At 42.9% G+C, this 27910-nt stretch overlaps 2 protein-coding genes and 3 long non-coding RNA genes across 9 annotated transcripts in view; 1 reads left to right on the top strand and 4 right to left on the bottom strand.

Moving 5' to 3' along the window:
• CMC1 (C-X9-C motif containing 1) overlaps positions 1–23308 on the top strand; it is a 70618-nt gene extending 47310 nt beyond the window's left edge. For both annotated transcript variants that reach the window (XM_072940902.1, XM_072940901.1), the window contains exons 3-4: positions 20647–20737; positions 23049–23308. In XM_072940902.1, the coding sequence (XP_072797003.1) occupies positions 20647–20737; positions 23049–23169 (212 nt within the window). In that variant the 3' untranslated portion in view covers positions 23170–23308. The remainder of the gene's footprint in view (positions 1–20646; positions 20738–23048) is intronic.
• Positions 10970–18726, bottom strand: LOC140686688 (uncharacterized). 2 transcript variants are annotated; one of them, XR_012060489.1, is made up of 5 exons: positions 18595–18726; positions 12463–12724; positions 11846–11937; positions 11461–11653; positions 10970–11193 (listed from the first exon to the last, which is right to left on the bottom strand). It is a non-coding gene; the product is annotated as an uncharacterized lncRNA (long non-coding RNA). The 2 variants fall into 2 exon arrangements; XR_012060488.1 differs by lacking the exon at positions 18595–18726 and adding an exon at positions 14727–14766.
• Positions 12818–14680, bottom strand: LOC140686690 (uncharacterized). Of its 2 annotated transcripts, XR_012060492.1 has the most exons (3): positions 14591–14680; positions 13566–13825; positions 12818–12999 (listed from the first exon to the last, which is right to left on the bottom strand). It is a non-coding gene; the product is annotated as an uncharacterized lncRNA (long non-coding RNA). The 2 variants fall into 2 exon arrangements; XR_012060491.1 differs by having other exon boundaries at positions 12818–13825.
• On the bottom strand, positions 15225–18582 carry LOC140686687 (uncharacterized). Its single transcript, XR_012060487.1, has 2 exons — positions 17584–18582; positions 15225–16167 (listed from the first exon to the last, which is right to left on the bottom strand). It is a non-coding gene; the product is annotated as an uncharacterized lncRNA (long non-coding RNA).
• A 2018-nt stretch (positions 23309–25326) lies between the features above and the next one.
• Positions 25327–27910, bottom strand: part of AZI2 (5-azacytidine induced 2) — a 29451-nt gene continuing 26867 nt past the window's right edge. For both annotated transcript variants that reach the window (XM_006200749.4, XM_072940895.1), the window contains exon 8: positions 25327–27418. In XM_006200749.4, coding sequence (XP_006200811.1) covers positions 27018–27418 — 401 coding nt within the window. In that variant the 3' untranslated portion in view covers positions 25327–27017. The remainder of the gene's footprint in view (positions 27419–27910) is intronic.

Consider the following 27910-nt stretch of genomic DNA (forward strand, 5'->3'; position numbering starts at 1 on the left):
CTGTGGTTTTTAGATGTCTCGATCCGATCCCCTTTCTGGAGGAACACGCTCATCTGTCATGACCCCCCGGATATGCGGTCCCCAGAGAAGGGCGCTGAGAGGCTGTGAGCTGCACTGCGACCCCGACATTGACGCTAAGATCGGTTCCAGTACTCTGTCCTGCTTCATGGTCATTGGGTCACATTGAGTTTATCTGTCATTCTCTTCTAAACTTCGGAAGCTTTGAAAAATGTAAACACAGAAATTTGCATTTATGCCTGAGAAACTTCACCTTTAATCACAGGAAACGCTGGCAGGACTTGGTGATTGAAGAGACCACTGAAGAGAAGCTGGTGGTGCCAGGAGGTTGATGTCATGTGATTTGCCAGAAGCAATGGCCCTGGACACCCTGGGTTTGAGGGAGATGCTTGTGGGGCATTCAAGAGGATACCCAGCTTATAACAGAAGTTTGCTGTCGTCTTGGGTTTCCTTTGTAAAGCATTACAAAAAGGTTTTAAAACAAAATATACACCCATTTCAGAGTATTCTTTTTTTTAACTCACAACCCTGTTCTGGGTCCTGTAAAAGTCCATGCTAATTTTCCCTCTAAGACCTCTTATCTTTTGCATATATAATTAAATTTGAACTGTGTGGATTTTAAGTAAGGGAAGAGAATAATTGTTAGATTTTGAAGAACCCCCTTGAGTTGGGTAAAATAAATGTAAAGTTAGTGATTTAAAAAAAAAATGCCTTTACGATATTAATGCCCAGTTGTGTACAAAGTGTGATCACAGGACCTTCCTATTTACCGTAACATCACCTGTCCATTACTGATACTGTCGTGCGAGCTGTGGGGCAGTTACATCACTGAATTCCATCCGCAAAGTGATACGACGCGCGTTGCAATTTTGAGTGCCTCACTCAATTGCTGTGATGACAAAGACACATGCCTTTTCCCCACTGATACATGAAAATTTCCCCATTGCTTTATTTTCAGACTTTCGATAACTTTCTAATAGCTTTCTAATGTTGCACACAAGGAGTTAAATGCAAAATTTGGGGATAATGTTTTTTTTTTCTTGGATGAAATAAACATCTCTCTCATACAATATAGGACAAACAAACTTATTAGCCACTTCAGATGTCAGATGGATTTGGGAGAACTTTTTATAGACTTTTAAGAAGTAAGATAAAGCGCTTGTATAACTTCGTGGACCTTAGTGACTATCAGAAGTTAACTACGAAACTACTTGTGTTTCGTAAATAATATAAGGGAAGAAAACTCTGTAATTACAAGTTAAAAAGCTAGTGGAAACTAACATAGGTAAGTTAAAGGCAACATAAAGTAATGATACCAGGAGTCGTAAATTTGTTCATGCTGTTTCATTTTCATGAACTAAAAAAATCATTTTCATCTTATTTTCCCCATCTTCTCTCCAGGGAATCTGTGTTCACTGACTTATTTAAAGTAGAGGACTTAGGTTCTTTGTGCATGCTAGGAGGGCTGCGTATAGATTTATCTTTCCAAAACAGCAGCCAGTGCTCATTTCCCTAGTTCTCATGGTACTGGTCATACTAGAAATCAGACTTGGGCAAGCAGATAAACGTATTTCTTCATTCTTTTGTTACCCTGGTCGAAGGCACAGAGATGCTTAGTTTATGTTACTGATTTTCTAGAAAAACAAAGATTAAAAAGTGTATAGATGCTGGAAGGAGTAGAGGATGCTGTTTGCTGCCCTAGAAATACCGCAGGTGAATGTTTTTCAATAGACTTATTTTAATCTGAGCTCATTTTGCTTTAAGACTTTAAATCGCTTTTTAAAATTTTTTTAAATTTTATTTTATTGACTTGTAGTCAATTTACAATGTTGTGTCAATTTCCAGTGTAGAGCACAATTTTCAGTTATACATGGACATACATATATTCCTTGTCGCATACTTTTTCACCGTGAGCTACCACAAGATCTTGTATACGTTGCCCTGTGCTGTACGGTATAATCTTGTTCATCTATTCTATATATACCTGTCAGTATCTACAAATTTTGAATGCTTTTTGTGTGTTTCTTGTATCTTCAGTCTTCACTTTTATTTTAGTGGCATCTTAAAATTAAGCCCTGTCTGTTTCCCACGAGAGTAAAGTTGTTGGCACCATGCCTTCCCTTGAGTGGTTAGTGGAGGGGCCACCTGCCTTGTGTTTAGGAATCCAGCCCTGGAAATTTTGTCTTATCTAGAGTTAGTCTTCCCCCATGTCCCTTTTCCTCCTAAACATTTCTTGATCTGTCATGTGTACAATTAGAAACTAAAGTATTTGTATGACGCTGCCATTGGATATACAAAGAATGTTATTGATTCCTTTAGTTCCTTTGAGTTTCCCCCCCAAATTCTCAGAGGGTCCTGCTTTGCCAACCCTACAGAAAACACAGCCCACTGTCTCCACCCTCCCATGTTCACCCTTCCCCCCACTCCTTTATTCCTGTAACTTTTTCCACATCCCGACATGCTACACAACATTGTATTTCTTGTCTGTCTCCTTCTTTTGAACATGCTTCACGAGAACAGAGAGCCTGGCTTCCTTTTACCCATTTATTCCAAGTACCTAGAGTAGGGCTTGGTGTGTAGAAATGGGGACTAATATTTAACACAAGAGGGAATGAAGAATATGTTGTTTGAGTTGTTTTTCTACTGTTGCAGAGGATGAGAATTAGCATGCATGAGGTCAGCGGCTTTCAACACTTTTTTTCACTTGACCTGTGGTAAGAAAGACACTTTAAAGTACAAGCCGGTGTATGTATACCTGCATGTACACGTTTGTGTGTATGTGTGCATTCAGATAGATGAAATTTCCACTTCTCTTTCGTTTTTAAAAACAAATGTTGCTTGCAGTCTACTAAATTTTCAGGATCCACCAAAGAGTTGCAGACTGCAGTTTGCATTAGGCAATAGATAAACCTAAAAAAAATTTTATGTAAGTGGAACCTGGTTTTCCCTTTGTCTTATGTGACTGATTGGAAGTGTTTTAATTTCAAATTGATCTTTGAGAGTATTTTCCAGGTTTCTAGAGGAGCTGCTGTTTTGAGAAACTGATCCTTACGAAAACTACGGATAAATTGTTCAGTAAAAATGACCTTAATTTGATACGTGCAGTTTCTCTCAAGTGTGCTTGTTTTTTTTAAGTTGGGGTTCATTTCTTTTTGAAGGAGGGAGATTTCCTTCCCTATAACTGGGAGCAAGTAGTTGGGAGGCAGATGAAACCATAGTAGAGGCAAAGGCAGCCTCTGGATTCATTTTGAGATCTGCATAAAATCCAGGACCAAGTGGGTTGGGAACAGACTGGGAGAAATCTGAATTCCTCTCCCTCCCAGCTGTTGTAAGACTTCACAGCCCAGGAATTATGCATATATTCAGTTAACTCGAATGTGACAGACACGGCCCATGTAAATGTCATGGCGAGACTCCTTAGATGGTTGGCTGACTACAACTCTAACCATGTAATATTTTATCTAAAACCAGAAGACCCAGGAAATAAGTTCCGTTTGACATTAAAAAATATGATGAGCCTGTAGTTGTAAAGTTTGTACATTTTGAGAAGGCTCTTTTTAGCTTAATGTCAGCAAAGCAGCTGCTGTTTGAATTTACTTTGTAAAACACTGAATTATTCATTTCCATAAACAAAACTTCCTTAGTAATTACTTAGCATTTATTTATTTCTCTTTATTTCAATCAACCCTGTTGACATTCTAGTTTAAAATTAAAAATATTCTTTGTGGATTCTAACAAGTAAGACTCTGTGACAGCCACTTTCTCCTCTTCTAGAGCAGACACTTTCCAAATACTTTTTCACTGTTACATTTTAAATATTTTATGTTTTAATTTAATTTTTATTGGTTTTTTATTTTAATGAAACTTAACTAATAAAATGTAGGCCAAAAGTAAAATTCTACTTTAGCAGTGTCTTACATAAAGTAGCTTCTTAAGCCCAAGCCACATGTTTTGACCTGTTAGATTTCGCCATAATGCTTTCTTTATGCGTGTAGTATAATCCACAGCTGTTGTATTGGATTCTGACAGTGTAAAGTTACAGCAACATTTAAAATAGTTGTTCATTTCATCACCTGTATTCACAGGCTGTTTAGTGGCCTATTTAGGAGGAGAAGAAAGGTAAAGATTGTAGTTTTACATTTCCTGGGACTATTCTGTCCGGCTTTGCCAGTGTGGGACAGTCCTGTAAGTTCTCTGCTGCTTCTCTGGTGGCTGTGGTGAGCCCTTCCCTCCACCTGCAGACCATTTTTTTTTTAATTGAGTTATAATCAGTTTACAGTGTGTCTATTTCTGGTGTACAGCACAATGCTTCAGTCATACATAAATATACGTATATTCACTTCCATATTCTCACCTGCGAACTCTTACATTAGTTACTGCACTTGCCCCCTTGGTGGTCAGCCTGCCCCTGCCGTGTGATGTTTGGTGTCCTTTTGCCACGGTGTCTGTCCACTTGAATGCACGTCATTGCCTTGCTGCGCCATTGGAAACTCCTTGAGGGCGGCAGACAGACCACTCGTTAGCTAGTCTGATTATTTAATCAAGGAGGAAAAGAAAGGCCTTGCTTATTTCATAAAGTAGTATCCACTCAGATGAAACAGTGCTTCTTGGTGCGCACGTTCAGAGAGGGCCAGCAGCTGACGGAGATGCCAGCCTTCAGGGAAGGGCCCCGCTCGGTTCCCTGGGGTTGGTTCCTGAAAGGCAGTAACTGTACTCCATCCACCATGACTGAGCTGGCCTCGCAGGACCATGGAAAGGAGGGGACCTGTGGGACTGAGGGTCGGGGCTTCAGAGCTGGGACCATCCCCATTGAATTCCTCTGCTTCTGGGGCTGTGATGTGACTTAGAGTAAATAGGAGACGCTGCTCTGGGAGTTGTCAGATGACTGCTGGTAGGTTTTGGAGGGCACACCACACATGCGTGGTTACTCCAGAGGTGAAGGGTTCTAGGAAGATTCGCAAGCTGGACACGGGCCTCAGCCTTTAGTTAGGAGCCACTGTGCACACAGACATAGCTCGTCTTCCCTCTGCTTGGTGTCTTAGGAAACAGTTAACTAAGCTCCTTAAAATTGTGAGGTTTTACATAAAACAGACATTCTAGCTTTGAAAACATGAATCCTCAGATCTGGCGGTGCTGTTTCCATTCCTACAAGGCAGACTGTGATCTCAAATAAAGTGACAGCTGCACCTTTAGACATGGGGCCTGTGCACCAGCTCATTGGTCTTTGTGCTTACAGTGTGATTTTTATATATGTATAAAACATTTTGTAATATACATATATTTTAATATATATTATATTTTTAATTTATTATATATTTAATATATATAATATATAATAAGATATATATCACATATACTTTATATAATATATAATTATAACATGTTTTATATATTATAAAATATTTATGCATATATTTATATATATTTTTATTTTTACTTCTGTATATATTTTTATATATATTTTTATTTTCTTTTATGTATTTTTATTTCTGTATTTAATTTATATTATAAATATATTTTATATTTATATTTATAAAATACACTATTTATATGTAAATATATTTTATAAATATTTTGTGTGTAAATAGTATTCATATTAGAGAAATATTTCCCCTGAAACATGCTTCAGTCATAAGACAATCAAAGTGAGATGTCTGTGTGGGTCAAGAAAAACAGGGCAGAGTCTTTGGTGAGACTGAAGGCTACCCTTCAGTATAGAACATGCTGACGGCCCAGCCTCCACGCTGCACGGGCAGCCCCAGTCTCAAATTCTTCGTCTTTGGAGACTATCATATGGTAACAAATGTCGATTTTCATGCCCTTAGTATGGTCTATAGGTAACTTCTATGGCTGTTTGTCATAGGATGTGAATTTTGGAAATCTAAATTTCTGGATTAATTTACAGAATTCTTTGGTTCCTCCTTTTCTGTGAAGTGATTTATCTAAGACACTAGAAAAGGCACATCTAAGGTAACAGCTAAAAATTATTTAGTAATGGTAATAACCTACTTTGTGAGGTTTAAAAATATATATAATAAAAATATACTTCATATATTTTATAAAATATATAATTTTTATACATATAACATATAATATAATAAAATATATATTACAAATAATGTATGTAATAAATATATGTAATGAGCAATGTTTGGCATACACTAAGTACTCTAAATTGTATTGTTATTTTCGATCCTAATAAATAGTGTTTATAGCTGTGATTTTGCTTTCTTGAATCTGTGGTTTAAAATTTGAAATTTTTTTTGTTGTTTTCATCTGAATTGTTGAGTTTGCTACAAGCCAAACAGCAGTCTTCTATTCGGTCAGTCCCGCAAATGCTTCGGCTTTCCTTTTCTCCTCCGTGTTGGATTGGCAGAGGGTTAAGGACTGAAAGGGGAGGAGAACCTCCTCCTGGTTCTCTTGAGCAGTCTAAGTTACAGATACGCCAGCCTTTTGTTAATTCGGGATTCACTGCCCTTCACCCTGCGGGGCAGGGGTGGGTCAGCATGTCCTGCTCTTTCTGGAAGTCATAGACGTAGTTCGGTTGTTTTCAGGTGTCTGAGAGCTCCTTGGAGGTGGCAGTGCTGGACAGAGGGTGACCTCTGTTTGTCTTCTTTGCCCACCTCGTAGACATCTGCGCCCAAAACAGGATTCCTCTCCACGAGTGAGGAGTCCTTCATCGAGGCGCACGTCTAGCTGCGGGAGCTGATAAATAGCGAAGTTTGTTTTAAAGAAGTCAGCTTTCTTGTATGTCAATTTTCTATTTGCCCTGTGTAAGATATATTTAATTACTGTATTCCATCTCTGTGTTCAAATTAATCAGACCCTGCTACATATCGGTGCTCAAATTAGAATAATTCTTTAATCAACTGTGTTATCCATGCCATGGTAGACTAGAATAGAAAAGCAACTCTTGGCATATTGAAGATGTGTGCATTTTATTTCCTATTGTAATTTAAAAGTAAAATCAGAAATATTGATTTCTACTTGACTGGAGAGATGATTTAGTTTGAATATCAGTCTGATCTTAATCAGGTGAGAATTAATTGAGTTGGAGGTATTAGATATTCAGTGATGTTAACTGAACCATGGTCAATCTAGAGAGAAGCTTTCTTTTGTACTATGTCAGAATTCTCAAATAGCTCATGCACCACCACGTAGAAGAATCGTGTTCATCCTTCCACCTCCTTGTCTCATTAAATGCACCACTAAATTCATTCTGTACACAGTCTAATCTTTAAAGTAGGAAGCTAATAAATCGCCACTTAATAGAAAATTAAAAGCATAATAACTTGGTCATAAAATGCTATTATTGTCAGAATTTCATAATGAGGTATTTTCTAGTATCTAATTTTAAAACCGAGTGATTAAAACCTCAGCTTTTCACACATACCTGGAACTTAAAACAAAAGTAAAACTAAGATTTTTTTCTAATATTCAACCTCTCAAGAATAAAGTGAACAATACAAAATTATTTTAATGTTTATTGCCAGAAATCAAAGTAGAGTGTGTAGCATTATATTGGTCTGAAACACGGCATGGGTTTTTATTTATTTTAAGAGTGTGATAGCAATATCATAAGTGTTGTGAAAATATAAATGGTGAGATAACACCTCCATAGGACTTGCTCTTCAGTAGTAAAATTGTAAAGTCTTTAAATAAACTGCGGCCAGAACTGAAAGGAAGGATCTGCCTGGTTAACTCAGGACACTACACTCGTTAAATGTCTAATTAAATTTAGCATGACATGTCTTTTATTCTTTTTCCTTCTTTAAAACTGAGACTTTGGACCCGTTTGTTAGCCAGGGAGCACGTGTTATCCTTGTCGGATCTCTTCCATTGGCAGCTGGTGTGACCGTGTTAAATGAAGAGAAAGACAATGGTGTGACTTGACGGTGTCCTGTCACCTTGGGAGAGTGCTTCCCTGGGCGTTGGTACGCCGTGCAGCTCTCAGTTTTGCAAAAGGGAGTGTTCAGGTTTGCATGTGAGAACAGTTAGCATTGGATAAAATTAAGCCATGGGTGCAGGAGTGTCCCCAGTGAGATCAGGAGCGGTTCCCGCCCTGTGTTGCTAAGCAGCAATTCAAGGAAAGGGTTGCTGAAGGAGGGAAAAAATGAGAGATGACCTTTCTGCGCATCAAAGCCAGGGCTCCTCTCTCCTGGGCTGCCCCCTCCCCTCTCCTCCGTCCAAGACTATTGCTGTGTTTTCTTTCTTTTTTTAAATTACGTTTTGTAAAGGTGACTCATGCACAAACTGCCAGCATGCAGTAGAAGTGTATTTCTTCAATCTTTTCTCGCAGACCCTGAGTTTTCCTCCTGAGGCATCAGTGGACATATGTGCGCTTGCGTGTGTGTGTGTGTGTGTGTGTGTGTGTGTTCACTTTGAGTTGCGGAGACCATCCCCTGTCCCTGCACTGTCTTTAGTGGCTTTTGGATGGTGTTTTGTGGTGTGGTATTTCTACTTTGGCTGTTGGTGTGACTGTGATGGATTAAAAGAAAACTGATTAACTGCCTTTTAATGGTGCCACAGACTAATTTTTTATGACGTAGAAGTATTTGTTACTTCAGCTAAGAGAAGACAGGATGTGGAATGGCTGGTGGTACACCATTCTTTTCATGATTCTCTACAAATGATTCTTGTTAGATATTGATGTATATATTTATTTTGTTAAGAGGGACACAGCCATGGTTATTTGTATATTCGAATTGCCTGCTGTGTTTGGATATGAAAAACTTACTTTTTGAATGCCACCTTTTAAGGGAAGTGCCAAGCTGTTTCAAATCCTTTGTAAATAAATTTGACAAACCAGCAGAGTATGAGGAGGGTGACCCGGTTTTGTCAATAATCTGGAAACCATATCCAGTGAGCAGGGCGGAGCAAGTGTTCACACTGGCTCTGAACCAGGACAAGGAGAAGATAGGAATGGTATTTCGTATATATTTGATGATGAGGCAGCCATAGACTTAACTCTAGGTTTTTTTCAGGCTATAAATTTCCCCCCCACCTCACCCCACCCCAGCGCGCGTGTGTGCGCGCGCACACACACACACACACAGTGGAACTGGCTACCGTGTAAGACAAGGAATTTTCTGTAACCGCAGTGTTTACACAGTGAGATGAACTAGAAAGGACGTTATGAATTGAGTAAGGGTCAGATTAGTGACCTCACAGGTCCTGCCTGCTCTCACCATTTCCATCCCACAAGTCTAGACCAAGGCCTTTCCTGGACCCACCGTGAGTGGCGGTTAATGGTCTCTCGTGGCCCACACTTCGGCCCAGAATAGGCTGTCAAACCACCTGCAAGAATGAAAAACTGCAGTATAGGTTAGTTCACTGCTTACATTACCAGCATTATTTCAGGCACTGCTGCTTTTGTGTGGTCCCACTTCTTGCTAGGGGATGGCAAGGAAGCCCAGAAGGCTCCGTGGTCGGAAGTGTGTCAGCTTCTTTGTTGGTTGCTCTGATCTGTGTATGTTAGTGAGTAGGTGTTTAACTTTGGAGGCTGGAGGAGGGAGCAGAGGGGGAACGTGTAACACAAAGGTGGTAGGAACCAAACTCATCCTTTTATTTCTCTCTTTTCTACTGAAATACAGTCAGTTACAATGTGTCAATTTCTGGTGTCCAGCGTCACGCCCCAGTCATGCACACTTGTATTTTTCTTGCTTTGTCACTGTCCAGATCCTCCACCTCTGTCTTGATTAATGATGCCCATGGGTTCTAATATTTGGGGAGACTTAAAGCCTCTTTTACATGTAGACTGTTTTTTCAAAGACGGGGTGATTCGGCACTTTCCTCGGCCACACTAGGTTGTGCTAATGTCTGCCTTTCAAAGTCTGATAGCACTTAAAATCCGAAACAGAATTTGTTGTTTCATTATATACTGTTTGAAGAAGCCACTTGCTAGCAGGTAAGATCCTTACTTTAAATATTCAAATATATTTTATAAGAATTCTGGAAGACGAGGTGTGCACCCAGAGGGTGAGGTGTCTGATGTCATTTTATTTTAGATGATTGCTAAGAAGGTGGGAGCAGTGAGCTGTGTCTTCTTTTTATCCCGTGGTAGCGATGGGGTGTGCTGAGCCACCCCAGGTCTGGGCTGTGACCTCACGCGAGATGCCTGGCAGGGTCTTCCTTCCCCTGTGCGCCTGGGGATTTCTGCTGGGTCTGGAGCTTTTTCTGGTGGTAGAAAGGAGTGCGTGGGATTCCACAGTAGTTCCAAGTGTTTTTTTTTTTTTTTAAACTAAAAAGGCCTGATTCTAGGCCAGTCCTTGCTACATTGTGTGTCTTAGAAATGTGGTGTAACCTCCTGAGGGCTCCGTGTCCTCCTCTGGTAAGTGAAGGTGATAGTAGTGCTCATCGCCCAGGTTCTGTGACGTTCATGTGAGCTAACAGAGGACTCGTTATAGTGCCTGGTACGTATTTAATGCTCAGTATATTTCAGTTGCTGTCTTTATTTATTTTTTATTGTGGTTATTATTAACACCTTTAAATACATTGCAAGAAAAAATTATGAAGTTACATGGGAAAATGGTAAAACAAATAAAAAGGCCACCTGAAATAAGACAGTTTATTCTAATGGAGATATGAGTTAAGAGCCACTTTGAGGGGGGAGGGTGTAGCTCAGTGGTAGAGCACGTGCTTAGCATGCACGAGGTCCTGGGTTCAATCCCCAGTGCCTCTGTTCAAATAAATAAACAAATCTGTTTACCTCCCCCCTCCAAAAAAAAGAAATGAAATAAATAGATACACAAAGTAATTATATATAATTAATTATAATATAAATTTTATATTATGTAATTAATATATAGTAATTAATATACAATCTATTATAACATATAATTAATATATAAAATTTTATATTATATACTATAATTATACATTTATATAATTAAATATAAATATAATTATATATTTATATATAAATATAAAATAAAGAACCACTTTTGGCCCTGCTGCACATTAATGTGGTATTGCCGCCTCTTCTCCATGAACAGACATCACCTCTGTTCCGAGTGCTTCTTGTCAGGATCACATCGTACTCCCATTCACCTTCCATTCCAGCAAGCAGAGATAATGGATGTGAGCAGCTCACCCCAGCCACCTGTCTGCCTCTCACCCGAAGCCCTGGGTACTGCCCTGTCCGCCACGGCAGCTGTCACACACGTGACTGGTTCACTTAAGTTAATGAAAAAGAAAAATCCAGTTCCTCAGAAGGTGCAGAGAACACTTCCATCATTGCAGAAAGTTTTACTGGACAACAGAAACATAGTGCCAGCCATATTTATAATTTTAAATGGACAGTAGCCACATTTTAAAAATGTGACACTAATTTTTCAAAGGTAAAATTTATTTGAATATATTTTACTTAATATATCTAAAACACATACTGTATTTTTAACATACAATCAATATAAAAACTATGAATGAGATAGTTTACATTACCTTTTCCTTCCTAAGTTTCCAGAATCCAGATGTTTTTCACACTCAGAGCGCAATGAGATTCAGACCAGTCACATTTCAGACCTTGCTTGTTAGCCACATGTGCAGGGTTTAGAGGGTTACACACCCAGGTTGACCAGATGAAAACGCAGCTGTTTGATATTCTCATTGAATTCCTTTGTGCACTTGCCACTGTCTTATAAACACGTTGAAGTTAGGAACCTTATTTTATATTTAATGAACACTTGGTTAAAGAAATAACAGTCCTAGAGAGTTAAAGTACAAGCTGTTTAATGCGTCAGTCATAAGGAGCATTTATTCTAATCCTCTCCATGACCTTCTGTAAATCAAAGATATTTCTGGACAGCAAAGTGACTTAAAATCTTACCACAAAAACTAGTAGGTGATTTTCACTCCTCATCTTAGTAGACGTCTCCGCGGCAGACATAGATGAATCTGTCTTCTTTAATCCAGACTATCCTAGAAGAGATAGCCATCTGTGGGTAACTTCATGTATTTTTATATTTAAAAATCATCTTAAAAACTTACAGAAGAACAAAGGGATAGTGACCTTAGAAGTTTTAATAATAATCAAACACAGCAAGTCCCAATTTTTATTCCACATTTCCCTGTTTCGAAAGTTTTTTACTCAAAATGGTCAAAGTTGTTTGAATGCAACTAACTATCCATCATGAGCCTGGGATGTATCTGTCTTGTGAGTACCGACTCCTGATTCCAAACACACCTCCAGTCGGTCCCACTGCGCCGTCAGGCCTGGTTCTCCGTGTCCTTGCATCTAGAATGCAACGTTTCCAAACATGTTGATGGCTGCTGATGTTTTTGAAGAGAGGATGGTTATCTTTTTTGCTCCAGAATTAAACTGTTTTGACTTACACATGCCATACATACCACTTCCTTCTGATCGTCTTTGTTTATAAACCAGCCTCTGGCATTTGGAGCAAGTACATCTCAGCACAGAAGATGGACGAATACTGCCTTACTTACCACAGTGGGATAGTGCAGGCTCTTTTTAGAGAATGCTGTGTGAAAATCCCTCTTGTCGAGTGACTAATGGGATGAGAATGCCGTGATTCCCTTCTGTCCTTCACATATGTTATTTGCTCATTAGTTCCTGATTGACGAAGTTCATCTCGGATATGGTCACCTGAAGATTCCCGTCTGTGGCTGTGATTACCCAGCCCCTTCACCATCGTCCTCGGAGCCTAGAGGGCTGCTGTCAGTTCTCTGTGTTCATCTTCTGATTCACCTAATAAGTGTGAGACATCTGTTAGTCAGTTTCCTTTTTTCCACTATAGGCAGTGTATTAGTTTACAATTGCTGCTGTAACAAATTAGGCGAATTCAGTATCTCAAACAGTGCACATTTATTACACTACAATTCTGCAGTTCAGAAGTGTGACGTAGGTCTTGCTGGGTTAGAAACACGGTGTTGGCAGAGCTGTGGTCCTATCTGGAGGCTCTGTGGGAAAAGTCCATTTCTTTGCCTTCTTCAGCTTCTCGAGGCCTGTGTTAGCTCGAGCTTCTGGAACAGAAATCCCATGATGGCTAAGAAACAGCAAAACTTCACTTATCACAGCTCTGGAGGCTTGACGATGCCCTAGACCAGAGTGGCCAGCATGCTGGGTTCTGGTGAGAGACCTTTTCTGGGTTGCTCTTTGCTTCCTCAGGACAGGAGGAGAGAGAGGAGGGGAAGGAGATCTCTGTTCACTCCTACAGGGGCTTTAATCCCTCTTAGAAGGACTCCACCCCTGTACCCTTTTCTCATCTTGATTACCCCAAAAGGTCCCACCTCCAAAAACATCACCTGGCAGAGTAGTTTTGGGGGGGGGCCGTAGGGTTTCAACATAGGAATTTTGGAGGGAATTTTGGAACCAGCAAGATAACACCTCTCTGACCCTGCTTCCATCATCTTGTCTCTTTCTCTTCATCTTCTGCCTCCCTCTTCCACTTTTAAGGACCCTTGTGATTACCTTTGGGCCCACCCGATAATCCAGATAATCTCCCTATTTGAAGGTGAGCTGATTGGGGACCTTAATGTAATAGATTCCCAGGTCCCAGGGGTTAGGATGGTGGGGGCTGTTACTCTACCTAACATAATCAGAAGGTGAAAACCAAATAATCTCAAATCTCAGTTATGTTGAAAACATGAAGACTGCTTTTACACATTCATGAACAGTGATGTAATACACCAGGCAGTGCAGTAAGGAAACTGATCACATGATGGTTTATTTCGCTGTTGCGTCCTTCTTCCAGGTGATTCCATCATTTTGTTTTCTTATTATTTGTCATTTTTAGCATAGTTGGGGATAATTGATGAGTCACAATGAAGTCCAGGATGATATAGTAAACTGTTTCAAAACGTAGGAAAAATAAAATCATTAGGAATCTGTATTGTGTCTGAGCCTCATTCAAAGATCCAGTGAACCTCTATGAAATTGCAAGTCAAAAATGAGTTTTGTTGTATTACAAAATATGTTTGTTTTTTTTTTTTTTGGAAAACCTCTGAGAAAAAATAAAAATAACAAAATATCCTTAAAATAGTTAGAACCACTCATAAAAGAAACTCATTAATTTAAACTGGGTCCAGCGGATCCCAATTTGTATTCTTCTGAGAGTCAGTCACTTAGTTTCCTTGCCTTCTGTGATGCCACAGAGTCCTCCGTGTCTGCCAGTGGCCTCTCTCCGATAGACCCTTAAGTACTGGTCTCCCTCGGGGCTCACTGGGGCTTCATTTCTTTTCATTATTTTTAGTAAGTTATTTCTGTCAAAACAGTATCTTCCGACTTGCCTCAGACCCACACAGCCAAGTGCTGTCGGGACAGCCCTGCTTGGATGTTCCGCAGCGCCCCCCGCTCTCCCGCCCCCCTGCCCCCTGCAAACGCGTCCTCATTTCCCCGCCCTCCCCCCCGGCTCCTTCCAAAACGAACAGCATCACGTGATCCTTGGCTGGGGTTTTCGGGTCACCGCACATCCTTCCTCCGTTACCCTCGTGACTGGTGATGTCCCCAGCCCTGTCGCCTTTCACCCGTGATCGCCACTTCTCTCCACGGTCGCCCCCTCTGCCGCGTCACCCCCTCCCGTCCCTTGCTTGGATGATCACACCAGCTTCCCACCCAGTCTCTGCTTTCTTTCCACTCCTGCCTCCCCTCCTGCTCGTCTGGTTCTGTGCAGAAGACCCTGCGGTGCCGTTCTGCGGGGTAAATCCTCCTGAGGGTTTCCATCGCCGTTAGACCCACCCTAGACACTTACCGCTGCCTGCTGGTGAGGACCGGTGCGCGCCTTTCCTCCCGCGTCCGCCAACCGCACGTCACGTGCGCACACGTGCACATGCACCGCACACATGTGCCCGCGCACATGCACGTGTGCGCCCTGCCCCCCGACCTGAAAGGTCCCAGCCCATCACCTGCCCTGCCCCTGCTCCCTTCCCTCGTCCATTCTCCCTCCTCCCTTTCCTCCTCCGCCGGCTCACCAGGGATCATCGCTTGCAAGTGTGGTCAGACCCTCCTGGGTGGGCGTGGAGTCCCGGGTCTGTGCCCCCGCGGCAGCTCCCGCCTCCCGCGTCAGAGCAGGTGCCCCACTCCGCAGGCAGCGCATCTTAGCCGTCTGTCCTCCTGTCGTGTTCAGCATGGAGCCCCCCAGGACCGCGCACAGGGCTGGGCGCGGGGTCAGTACTTGGAAAGTATGTAGTGAATGAATACATGATATTTTATGAGCCTATGGATACGTACTGCAAGAATGTATGAAAAAAAAGATTAAAGTTTTACTTTATTGAATCAGTTACTACCTGTGAAAGCCGGAATTAACTCATTGGATGATGCCTGGTTCATAGTAAATTCAAGCGTTAGCTATTATTATCATGAAGGCAGGAATGTAGGTGACTTTTTTCTTTTTTATTCTACTCTCACAACTTAAGAAAAAAAAATGAAATATTTACAGTTGGCTCTCTTCTTAAACATTAAGGTGACAGCATGATTTGGTGATTTTCCCATCTGCAGTTATTTTCCATTTACCCTTGGAAATGGAAACAGTTTTAAAGATGTGAGTGCAGTGAAGAAGCCACTGTTCCAATGAATGTGTCTCCTAAAAGATGATGTCGCTTCTGGGTGTTAGATTTTTTTTTCATCAAATGATTTGTTTTATGGCTCTCTTGAAAAACTGTCCATGGAATTTTGTTGTTGTTGTTAGAGCGGTTGCTGGCAAATACTCACTGATCCACTTTTTTCAACTAAATTGAACTTGTCCTAATTAGCCTCTCATCCAGTCTAGAATTATTTATAATGTTCACTTTTTTGTAGGTTGGATTGGATTCAGTTCTTTCCAGAAATCATACTACTGTCATCACTGACTCAAACATTGCCAAGAGATGTACGGTTTCATTAATAAATTTTATACGCAAATGTATGTAAAGTCAGAACTGTTTATAAAATATTTCACATCAATTTCATGACCTGCCATCCCTGCCATTGGTTATACAGATAATGTGCCTTGTGGCCGTGGCTCCCTTAGCTGAGCAGTCGGTAGGAGGAGGGGACACACTTGTCCCGCGTGGTCTCGGGGTCGGGTCAGCCTTGTCACCCCACGTGATGAGCCTGGGGAGCGCAGGACCAGCAGCCCCCTCTTCACAGCTTCCTGAAGCTCCTCACACAAGCAGTCTGCAGGATCCAGGGCTTCAGTTAAAAGATAGCTTTTCCTGTGAAAGTTAGTTTTAGATTTTAATTTCCGTTGTAAATTCAAAACTTGCAAACACCTTTGTCCAAAGGAAAAATCTTACTAAAAGTCAACACATTCCCGAGACCTTCCCTAAACTGGATCATTTTCAGTCCTGTGTTTTAGAAACCTCTTCTAATTCAGTAACTGGTCAAAAGCTCGTCTGTGCATTGTTCGAAGTACGTTTCTGTTTTTTTTTTTTTCTTCCATTTTTTCAGTTTTATTAGGTAGAATTGTTACAGTTTGCACGTATACAATATACTGCATGTAATTTCTGTTTTTATTCTTATCCAGTCCTATATCAGGAAGCGGTTCTATGCTGCAGCTTTCCAGTTGCAGAGTTGCTAATATATTTTGAATTTAGGGTGATTTAAAAATCTGCCCTACTACATTTCTCTCATAAGCAGGACCTCCTAAATGTGTCTCATTTAGATTAAAGTTCCAGATTTAAAGTGGAACCGTTAAGATGGTGGCGTAATCACGGAAATATTACACATAGCTTATGTGTTAAAGTTCTGAATTACAGTGGAATCCAAATAGATCTTTGCTTTTTGTAATGCTGAGAAAAAACAGGTACTGTCTAAGTACTTTACTGATTAAGAAATTAAAATACTAGAAAGTTAGAAATAAGTGCTGTGTCTAAAAATGGTTATGTAAAAATTCATAAACTCAGGATTTCTTAAAAACTGTAAGTTAGTGAAGTTATACAAGGAGTGGTTCTAGTCAGAGACATGGAACATTGGGGATTCTTTCTTTTAATCTGGTCTGTTTTCAAACTGTCATTGCTCATTGAGAGCTTTAGCTCTAACTGGATGACTGCATTTGTGCAGAATAGTACGCTGCTTGAAACTGACTAGTGAAAAGGGTGAGAGGTCCCGTGCCCAGGGTTTCTACTCCCATGCACGGTGGTGGTTCCTCCTTGGCTGAGGCAGGAAGCCTTCTTTTGGGGGGTTATTTAAATATGAAAATACATTTTTTAAAATTCCATAAATTAAATGAGTTAAAAGCAATGAATTCCAAACCATTATTTCTCTTCCTGCTTTTATACAGGGTTTCCCCAAAGTTTTTTCTTACATAAAGTGGAATTTATACAGACTGCTTGTACTTGTTTGCTTTGCCCATTGTCTTAGACTAAAGTGAGGAGAAGACTTTACCTCTTTCTGTTTTTCTTATATTTAGTGGATCCAGATTTTAGGATGTCCAAAGAATATTTTTACCAGCAGTTTATTATACATTAAGTAGTTTCTTTTAGAGTAATGAGGGTTTACAAAAGAAAGAATTTCATGTTGTTGATACTTTAAAGAAAGAAGTCTTCAGTGCTATCTTCAAGCACATTTCTTTAAAGGTGCAATAATTGTTAATAATCTCTCTTACTGCATATTGATACTGTTTTCCTTACCTGAAGATATACTTCAGTGAATGTTATTTTTGTAGCCTTTAATGGTCATCAGGTTGTTTATTATATGGGTGTACAAGCTCTTTACCATTGAAAGACAGAAGCCGTTGAAATCGGGGCCGTTTCGGATACCTTGTAGAAACCGGCTGGCGCTATTGTGAACATGAGCATCGTATGAAAGCGTGCTAATGCGGGATGAAAGAAGGATCCTCATTAAAATCTCGCTGCTAAACAGTTTAAGTGACAAAAACCTTACCAACAGCTTGAGGCTACAGGCCAGTCCCGGTCATTCCTGAGGAGATGTGGACAAGTGCGAAGATGCCAACACCTGCCTTTGCTGTCCTGAGAGCGCAAAACGCCGCCTGGAGTCCCTTCCCTTAAGTCGTGTTAGAGAAGACGAGTCTTAGAATAATCAGTGCCTCGGCTTTCCGTTGTGAATTTCTCAAGTGTGGAAGCACTGGGTTTGTTAACTTCGGGAAGTACTTCTGGTAACAGCCATCGTATTGTATCTGTTTTCCGGGAAAGGACTGGGGTTTGGTCAACTGGCATATTCTCATTGGTGAGATTCCTGGTGACCGTTGCTGGGACGCGCGGCGGTGGCCGGTGCGGGGCTCCCACTTACAGCCAGGCTGCCGTGGGTCACCGCCGTCCGGCATGAGTCACTCTCGGGCCAGCCGTGTGTTCGGACTCCCGCTGAGGAGTGCCCACGTCTGAGGTTTTATTTAGGACCATGTTTCTGGGGTCTAGAAAGGCGGAGCTAATACTCGGCTGTAGTGGAACGGCCAGTTGGTGGGACTGCTGTGCGCGCCGGGGTGGCAGTGAGCGGACCTCTGGATGGCCTCGTGGCCCCCCGCAGGGCCTCGGATGAGAACGGGCTGGTGATCAGTCCACACTGCCCGTTTGAGGGGGTGGGGTCCCCTGGAAGGATGCGGAGGAAGCCGCCTTGCCCCGACTGTACCACCGGCCCAGCTCGTCGGCGCGAGGAGAACCAGGACACCTGAATAGAAGAGATACCTGAGCGGGTCCAGGAGTCGGAGCGCAGGGCGGAACTGCTGAGCCGGTGGAGGAGGCGCCCGAGGGTCACGGCGGGGACGGGGCTGAGTTGAGGTCGCCCGCCCGCCCGTCCTCCTTCCGCGCGCGCGCTGCACGCGGTGTGGACTCGCCCGCACGCCCCGCACGGCCGCTCCGCGGGGTGGGTGTCCGCGCGCATCCGTCTCAGCCGTTTAGCCGGCTTGTGGCTTAAAACCGTCTTTGTTACCTGTTACGTGTCTTCATGGAGACTCCTGAAATCACCTGCTCGCTTTAAGGGGTAATTAAAATGATACCCCTTAGTAACGGAAAGAGTAACGTATAGCTCAAGAGGGGAAGCCTGGTAATTTTGTACCAAAGGAGTTCTCAAAAGCTGTGTAGAAAAAACATGCATTATTTTTCTTCAGAGCTTCTTTGTGGGGACGATGTCGTGTTGTAAGGTCTGCCATGGGACTGGGTGGTCGCCTACAGCAGGCTGGAGGCGCAGAGGCCGGGCCAGCAGCCGGCGGTCGGGAGAAGGGCCGGGGTGGGGTGGGGCCCATCCGACCAGAGCCGACCCGACAGAGTCGCGGGGCCGCTGTGGGCGGGATTTCTGGGTTGGTGGTCCTGAGAAGGCAGGAGACCCAGTGGCCAGTGCAGTTTAAAAGGCAAACTCCCAGAATGGAAATTTAGTCGAAAGCTATTTGAATTTCATGGATATTTCAGAGTTGACTCAGGAGTGGAATGGGAGTCCTGTTACCCGAAGTTAAGGACCACGGCAGGTTGTCTGAAAGAAGGGGGGACCGTGGTGGCGTCAGAAGACCTGCGGAAACTGCCATCAGATGCCTGTGTCTGGACGCCACTCCCCTTTTGCTGTTCCCACTCATTTCTTCTAGAATATCCTCTTCCTGTAGAGGCAGACCCTAGAGGTACTGCAGGTGTGGTTGCAGAATTCTGCAGTAAAGCCGGTCACACACACTCTTGGGTTTCCTAGTGCACACAGAACTTTGTGCTCACACTGTACTGTAGTCTGTTTAGCGTGCGGGAGCACGTCTGAAAATGTACACACCTTAGTTAAAAAAGACCTTTATTGCTAAAAACGTGAAGCATCATCTGAGCCTCCAGTGAGTCATCATCTTTTTGCTGGTGGAGGGCCTGGCCCGACGCTGAGGGCTGCTCACCAATCAGCCTGGAGGTAGCTCAAGATTAGGGTGAATTTCTTAAAATAAGACAGCAGGGATGCTTGCCAGGTCAGTGAATTCCTCCTTTCACCAGTGCCTTCTCTGCAGCAGACAGTGCTGTTGGATGACATGGGATTCACAGTGGGACTGCTTTCAGAACTGGAGGCCACCCTCTCTCACCTGCCTCTGCTCTGTCAACTAATGTAATATTTTAAGTCCTCCGTGCTCATGTCAACAGCCTTCACAGCGGCTTCACCAGGAGGAGATTCCATCTCAGAACACCGCTGTCTTTGCTCATCCAGGAGAAGCAGCTCCTCCGTCGCGATGGAGAAGATGTGAACAGTCCCATCTTCAGCCTCCACATCTGACTCCAGTTCTCTTGTGTTCTCCATGTCTGTAGTTATAACAGTGACATTGGAGATCGCTGATCACAGATCACTGTAACAGATACAGTAATGATGAAAACGTTTGAAATATTGTAGTTGTTACCAAAATAACATGCAGAGATGGGAGGTAAGCAAATGCTGTTGTACAAATGGTGCCTGTAGACTTGCTTGATGGAAGGTTGCCACCACCCTTCAATTTGTAAAAAATGTAGTATCTGCAAAACACAGTAAAATGAAGTATGTCTGATTTAGAAACCTCCTTACTCTCTGCATTCTTTGTGTCTGTGAAGCCACTCAGTATCTCTGTCCTCTCCTTTCACATCTACAAAATGAACAACTTTTATTCATGTACTTTTTTTTTTGTGGAACGTGTATTATGTGCCAAGCACAATCTAGGAAATAGATGCTAAATGAATGAATATTTTAGAGTTGTTAAATTATATTGATGTGATTACAAGTCATTTATTTTCCTTCCAAATTTTTTATTTCAGAGTTCACGAAATGTTGCAAGGACTCTGGAGTCCTCATGGTAGTAAAATGCCAGAAAGAAAATTCTGCATTGAAAGAATGTCTAACTGCCTAGTAAGTAGTTCCCTTAGTGTTTGGGCTTCTGGGTGTATGCGTGTGTAATGTATGTGGTAGGTAAGAGTATGTTATTTGACTCCTTACATGTAGTATATTCTGTACTTCCCAGCAAATTCATCATATTGTTGGCTGAATCTAAAATTTCAGTTTGTTAAAGATTCTTCTAAAAAAAAAAGCAATACCGTATATTTATGAAGGGTCTTTCAAGTTAGGTGTGTTTGTCAGCATTTTATCTGATGATTAGGTCAGTCAACAAAAAGATACAATTTTCACATGATTCAATAAATTCCTTTTCATGAATAGGTTAATCTATAGAATACATTATAAATGGGTTTGTATTTATCTCTTCTAATGAAATGGTACTGAATTAGACTTTGGTCAGCCTTGTGATCATATAATGTAACTCCTAGAAAAGTGGCACTAAATCAAATGAAAGATACCAACGTAAATTTAGATTTTTGAAGTTAAATCATTATAAAAATAATTCTTAAATATCACGGTCACTGATACTTCATTGTAGTTTCGTGAATCTTAAAGTAACAGTGTGCAGAGTCCTCTGAATGCAGGCGCTTTCCGCTTATCCCCCCCACCCCACCCCGTTTTATTAGCCACGTGTTGACAGGCAGTACCCGGCAGGTGGGACTGCTGTGGGTTGTCCCCGAGATCCTGGTTCTGCTGAACCTGTATTACAGCTTTCTGAGCTGGGTCCCCCCGGCCTGGGAAGCACAGATGTCAGCATGGTTTGAGTCTTCTCAGGAAGTTAGCTCAAAAGAAAGTAATCATTATCTGAATCTTTCATGTGGTTTCTTTTTTTTAATTGAAGTGTAGTTAGTTACCATGTGTCAGTTCCTGGTGTCCAGCATCATGTGCCGGTCAGTCATAGACATACATATGTTCATTTTCATATTCTTTTTCATTAAAGGTTATTACAAGATACTGAATATAGTTCCCTGTGCTCTACAGGAGAAATTTTTTGAAATCTATTTTTATATATAGTAGTTAATACTTGCAAATCGTGAGCTCCCATATTTACCTCTCCACCCCCACCCAAGCGTAAGATCGCCTACTATGTCTGTAAGTCTTTCTGTTTTGTAGATGAGTTCATTAGTGTCTTCTTTTTTCTCGTACACCTGGATTTATAGACTTTTAGAATATTGGTTTGGAAGACGTCAGGGATTATTTAAACTAATTATAAATGGGGAAACATACTCGAAGTCCACGTGTCTTTTCCCAAGTTAATAAAAAAAAAAAAAAAACCAATAGCTTCTCTTGTTTAAGAGCCCAGACCTGCACTAAGCGTTTACCCCCGGAGAAGTGAGAGTTCTAGTCCCCAGAGCTCCCAAGGGATGTTTAATGAGCAGACGGACCTCTTAGACGACTGCCTGACGGAACTTGTTAGATTCTCGTTTGTACATTGATTAAAGGAGTTTCCAGCTCGGTTTCAGTCCTCGTAGTAACTTGTGAGCCTTAGCTGGGTCAGGCTGCCCTGGAGGAGGGGGCGCGAGCGGGGATCGTGGGGAGGGCGGCGGGCTCGCGGGCCGGGTCCCCCGAGCGGTGGCTCCGCTGCGCGGGGCGGGCTGCTCCTCCCGGGGCGACTGCACATCTCCCCGGCGCCGGGCACGCACGGGGGGTGCTCACTCAGTGTTGGCGCTCTTTCTGAATCTGCACTTGCTCTTTGCTAGCCGCTGTTATCTGACTGCAGATGGTGTGACTATGCGCCCAAGCCTCGCCCCCTAGAGACAGGAGAAAACCCCGGGTTCGGGTCCAGGCCGGCGGGCTGGGAGGGGAGAGAAGCGGGGAGGAAGCCACTCGGGGTGAGCGCCCTTTGCGGACAGTAGGTGGGGGCTGTTAGGGAAGAACTCGACTGGCGCCCAAGCCTGACACCCGCCAGGAGACACTGGCTTCGGCTTCGCCCTCCACGCTTCCCGGTGTTCCGTGCGCCCCCCCCCCCCCGCCCCCTGCGCCGGGGCCGCACGGCGCCCACGTGATCGTGACGACACGGCGACTGTGACGCGGCCTCACCGTCTGCGCTGTTGCGGCCTGGGCTCCCGGGACGGTGCCGCGCCCCTCGGACTATCCTGGTACATCGCTGTTCAGAAAAGGACCATTAGATCTGTTTGTTTTGTCTTGTTTTGTTTTACTAATTTGGTAGCATAATGTTTATAATGAATTTATGACCATTACTGAAAATCTGCTTCTAAAGGTTGTGCCTGGCGCACCGGCTGTCTGAACGTATTACTAAGGTAAGCGTCTATTATATGCTTGCACAGTGACTCAATCTGAAAAGATTTTTGTTTCCTTCTTGTAGCTATAATGATCCAGCCTTTTATGAAGAATGCAAAATGGAATACCTGAAGGAAAGAGAAGAATTCAGAAAAACTGGAATTCCTTCCAAGAGGAGGCTGCAGAAGCTTCCCACAAGCATGTAGGCGGAAATTCAGATGGTCCTCAGGGCCCCGATACTCAAGGGAATCACAGGCACCTGCTGTAACGGACTCAAGGAAGTCTCTTTGCTTTATCCTTAACTATGGAAATAACTGTATTTAAAATAAAGATTTTTTTTTTGAACTTCCAAGTTAAGTGTATTAAATGGGACAAGAGTAAGGAGTGAAATGGGGTGGGTGGCCTGGTCATGGTGGACTTTTCACAGATTGGTCCACAACCGGGGTTCTCTAACACTGCTACTGATTCTTAGGTTTCCAGTAGAATCTAATTACCTCCTCAGCGCACAGACTCACGGCCGATGGAGGGGCCAGGAGCAGAGAGAAGCAGGAGCGGACAGCCCTCCACTCCAAGGCGTCCGGATGCAGCGGTGGACCAGAGTGGTTGTGAGCCTGGCTCTGCCGCCACCAGCTCAGCCGCCGTGGATACCAGTCTCCATCACCACGAGGATGACCTGAGGATGCAGGCGAGTGGGGCCCGCAGGACAGTGCCTGAGACACGGTGAGCCCCTTTCCAGCGGCCACCAGTAGCAGGACAGGCTGGTTTGGAAACACAGGCGAGGAGACAGGTGTTTCTACATTAGTTTTACTTAACATCTTTCATGGAAAATTTCCTAACATGTACTGTTACATTCCTTGACCTGGTAACTTGGCTACTAGAGATATTTTAACCTAATTTTTCAGTCTTCTTTGTAAGCATGAATGACCATTTTGTAGCATAGTAATAGTTTCAGGAACTAGTGTAAGGAATTTCTGTCCCAATGCGGTAATCTGGTCCCAGGTTGAGCTTTTATATTAGAAGTTGCTTTTTTTTTCTTTCTGTTAACGCTTCACCATAGCCACTGCAGCCAGCTTCCAGGTAAGTACAATTTATATTTATTTCCATAGTTCTCATTAAAATTGCAAATAGGAGTTAATACCTGCTAGGACAAGAGGTAACTTTGGCCCCAACCCCATGAAACAGATCTGAGATCTAGTTCAAAGCAGGGCCCTAAAGAACCAATGGGTGTTCCACGCGTCGCTCTTGAGTGGACCATAGAACTGTCTTGCTCGTACTTGAAACCCAGAGACCACATCTTCCTGGCACCCTGACAGGAGCCCCATGGAGTCCGGGAGAGCCCACAGCAAAGGGTCCGCAGGCCCGCCCTCCCTGGCGGCCTGTGGGTACTGGTGCCTTTCCTGGAGCCCAGGAATTCGTTTGTTTTTAATGACTTAAATGAAGAAAGGGTAAAATGGTTACTTTAAAAAGCTAGTGGAGTATACGGTGTGAGGCTATTTTGTGATTTTAATTAGCATCAGAGGGGCCAGCTTCCATTTATATGGAAAATTCGTTTCTGTGGACATCTCTCCCCGAGAGGTGCTGGGCAGCCCAGGCTACAGGGTGTAAGTTCACTCATTGCTCTTCACCGTCCACTCCTGAGCCCGCCTCCAAGTGACAGTCTGCTTTCCACCTCCTCCAGAGCTTTCCTGGAGAAGACCGTGGCTTTTTTCCCACGAGCGTCCGCCCTTAGTGCGTTAGGTCCGAGTTTCCCCACTGTCTTGGTTTCCTTGCACTTCACACGGGTGCATCGCTGCTCCGCTCTGACGCTAGGTTCTGTTTCAGCAGAACCTCGGTTTCCTTTCAGAGAAGATGAAACTTATTTTAGCTAACGGGGGATCCAGAGGCCTTTTTTGTTACCTGTGTTCTCTTCATTCTGCTGAGTTACGGATGTGCTGAATTGGGTTTTCCTTATAAAAATCTGAGGATTAAAGCAATCTGGAGCAAGTTTCAGCTAATGTGAAAAAAGTCAACAAAGTTTTCCATTTTAAATAGACAGGAAGCCACAGACGGCCATTCTTCTGAGTCTTACCAATAACAGGCATGATCTTGAGTGTACATTTAAAACTTTGTGACTGGGGAAAGTGACTTGGTTAATCGTTCCTCAAGAGCTTTTGGTCATTTCTTTAGCACTTTAAACTGTCAGGGACTCACTGATTTTCCAACATTCCTGTTTCACAGCTACCCTGCTGTTTAGATGCAAAAGCACTGTCTCCATTCAAAAGTTGGTTTAGCAAGACAAATGTCTGCTACATGGATGAAATTAACAACTAATAATTAGCATGTGACCTTGGAATACAGAGGCAAGGACAGTATTTCACATCCACTTCAGTGTCAAACAAAAATAATTTATTCTCATTAAACAATGTCTTGGCATTGTTCAAAACATTAATCAAGCCATTGTGTCACCCGACTTAATATCTTTACCAGGAAAATTTCCAATCTTGGTTTTTAAAAAGGCAGACCAGTAAGCTACGTTAGGATTAGAATATACAGCCTGTCCAGCCACATGAGATACGGTTGCTGCTGCTTTGTTATTACACAGGTAGTTGCTTCCTTCCGCTAAAGCCTGGAGCCTGGTATTTGTTTTATGCATATTGGGTTTTGTTCTATTACTTGGCAGGAGATTGTACTCCCTTGAGTTAGCTGTGTTCATTGGTCAGAATAAATTCCAGCATCTGACACCAACTCCATTAATCACAGACGAGCTTGAATAAGTAAGATAATAGAAAGACAAAAATACCCGGTGAATGGTGAACACTGTTTATATGTGTATGCTATTCAGTTAATACAGAAAAGACTTGAAATATTGAGTTCAGGGTGTTTGAAACTGTCTATCAGAAAGGATAAAGGCCTTTTACGTGAAACACTTTCTCTCAAGCAAAAGGTTTACAGCAACGTGTTACTAATATTCTTAATACCACCACCCTGAAAGAACACAGAGAAATTGCCTTGTGAAGTCATCCTTGGTATTTCTTTGCTTGTTTATAAATGACAGGCAGGCCCACTAGAATCAGAACATTCTGGGGACATTTCGTGACTGTACTATGTCATGTATCAATACAGCACAGAATTTGGTTTCTAGAATTGAAGTTCCTAATTCAGCTTCTTAAAAATCACTTTCTCAGTAAGTAAACCATTTTATTTGAGAACAGAGCTGGCCAGTTTCTAAGCGGCTCTATGTAACAAGTGGGTGTAGACATCACACAGTCACACACACATTTAGGTTTTCATTACAGAACACCGCAAGGGACGGGGTCAGACGGAAACCTTTGCGATGCTGTTCCTACGTCTAACTGGATAATGTGGAGGACTGTAATCACTTGTTCACATGCCACGTGGTTTTTCAACTAGTTTTTTTGCAACTTTTTTTCAACTAGGATTTGAGTGATGTACTGGGACAAAGCGGGACTTCAATCAGCAGGTTATTTCAAGTCTTAAAAGTCCAAGCTGTAATTTTCAGTTTTATCAACACTGTGATTAAAGAATGATTTTAAATGTTAAAGTCTGAGACGCAGGAGCACATGTGGATGGAATATGCCAGATACTGCTGTTCCACTATAATACGCAGTATTAAAATATAACCAGCTCACACTGCCATTTACTCCTTAGTGCAACTTACAGCAACTTACGATATTTCTCTGATCTAATGGTCTCCTTTATTTTTATGAATGGGTATTTAGGCATTTCATATGCTTTGTAAAACCATGCCTGAAAACTTTCAATTCTATTCATGTGAGAGGCAGAAATTTGTATCATCCAAGGCAGAGGTGTCACGTGGAAACCCCGGAAGTTTATCACTTCACCCGGCAGGAGCCTCTCAACCACAGCGTGAGCCGGCACGCGCTCCTTCCCACCAAGAAGTCGACCACGCGACATGGTACGCCGTGTGCAAACGCACAGACTGAGCAACTCTGCGGGTGTCATCAAAGATCTGCCTTCAGTCTGTTAATGATTTCCCAAAGCCACTGAGGGAGGTACAGCAACCTCGTGACCAAACCAGGAGTCGCCTCAGAAATCAATTATTATAATGGCAGTTTTGATTACGTTGGTCCAAGTAATGCAGTGGTGGCAGGCTGGGTAAAGGCAAAGTTTTATTTCTAGTTTCCCCAAACGCTGTCTCACTTGACTTGGGAGGGCTCGGGAACACCCAAGAGTTGTCTTCCAGAGAATTCCTGCCGTAAGAACTGTGTTCCTGAAAGTGCGTGCTGTCGTGAGGAATGGAGTGTTCGTTGTCTGTCCAGGACTGGAGGACGGCCCGCTCTGATAAAGCCCTGGCCTCTCCCGGCAGAGGGGAGGGAGCGGCGGGACACAGCGGCCTGCCGTCCGGGGAGCGCAGCGGTGGTCTGGCGTGCGCTGCGGTCAGCGGCGGCAGGGGCAGGTCCGTGCCGTCTTCCGCACGTCCTGCCCTGGCACAGGCTGAAAAGCAAGCACAGGCGGAAGGTCAGCTGTCGTGGCATTTACGATCATAAAACACATAAACGTGTCATTCGTTTGGGTGATTCTGGGACGGGAAATAAAATAAGCGTGTCCACGTCACTGCCCTCACTGGGGGTCTGTGACCTGCACACAGATGACAAATGGTCTCATCCTAATCCTGGATCAGCTGTTTACAGACTCTGTGACATTTCACTGCTCCAGGCGCCACTTTCCTTGCTTGCAAAATGGCCCCAGTAGTCCTGTCCCACCTGTCTCATACTGCAGGTGAAGAAGTTCCTTTTTAAAAAGTTAGAAACCAATTAGAGACCCTGTTCTTGGCTCTCAGTGTGGCCAGAGAAGCCTTGCAGCATGTTTGTGCATCAGTACGGAACCAAGGATGCTACTCCTTGGTTTGAGTAACTGTATTAAATATAATATTTCTTTTCTTACTCAAATCTCTCTTCCATAGGTGGTCCAAAAACAAATCTTTTC

Source organism: Vicugna pacos, chromosome 17 (assembly GCF_048564905.1).
Source record: "Vicugna pacos chromosome 17, VicPac4, whole genome shotgun sequence".
Classification (NCBI taxonomy): Eukaryota; Metazoa; Chordata; class Mammalia; order Artiodactyla; family Camelidae; genus Vicugna; species Vicugna pacos.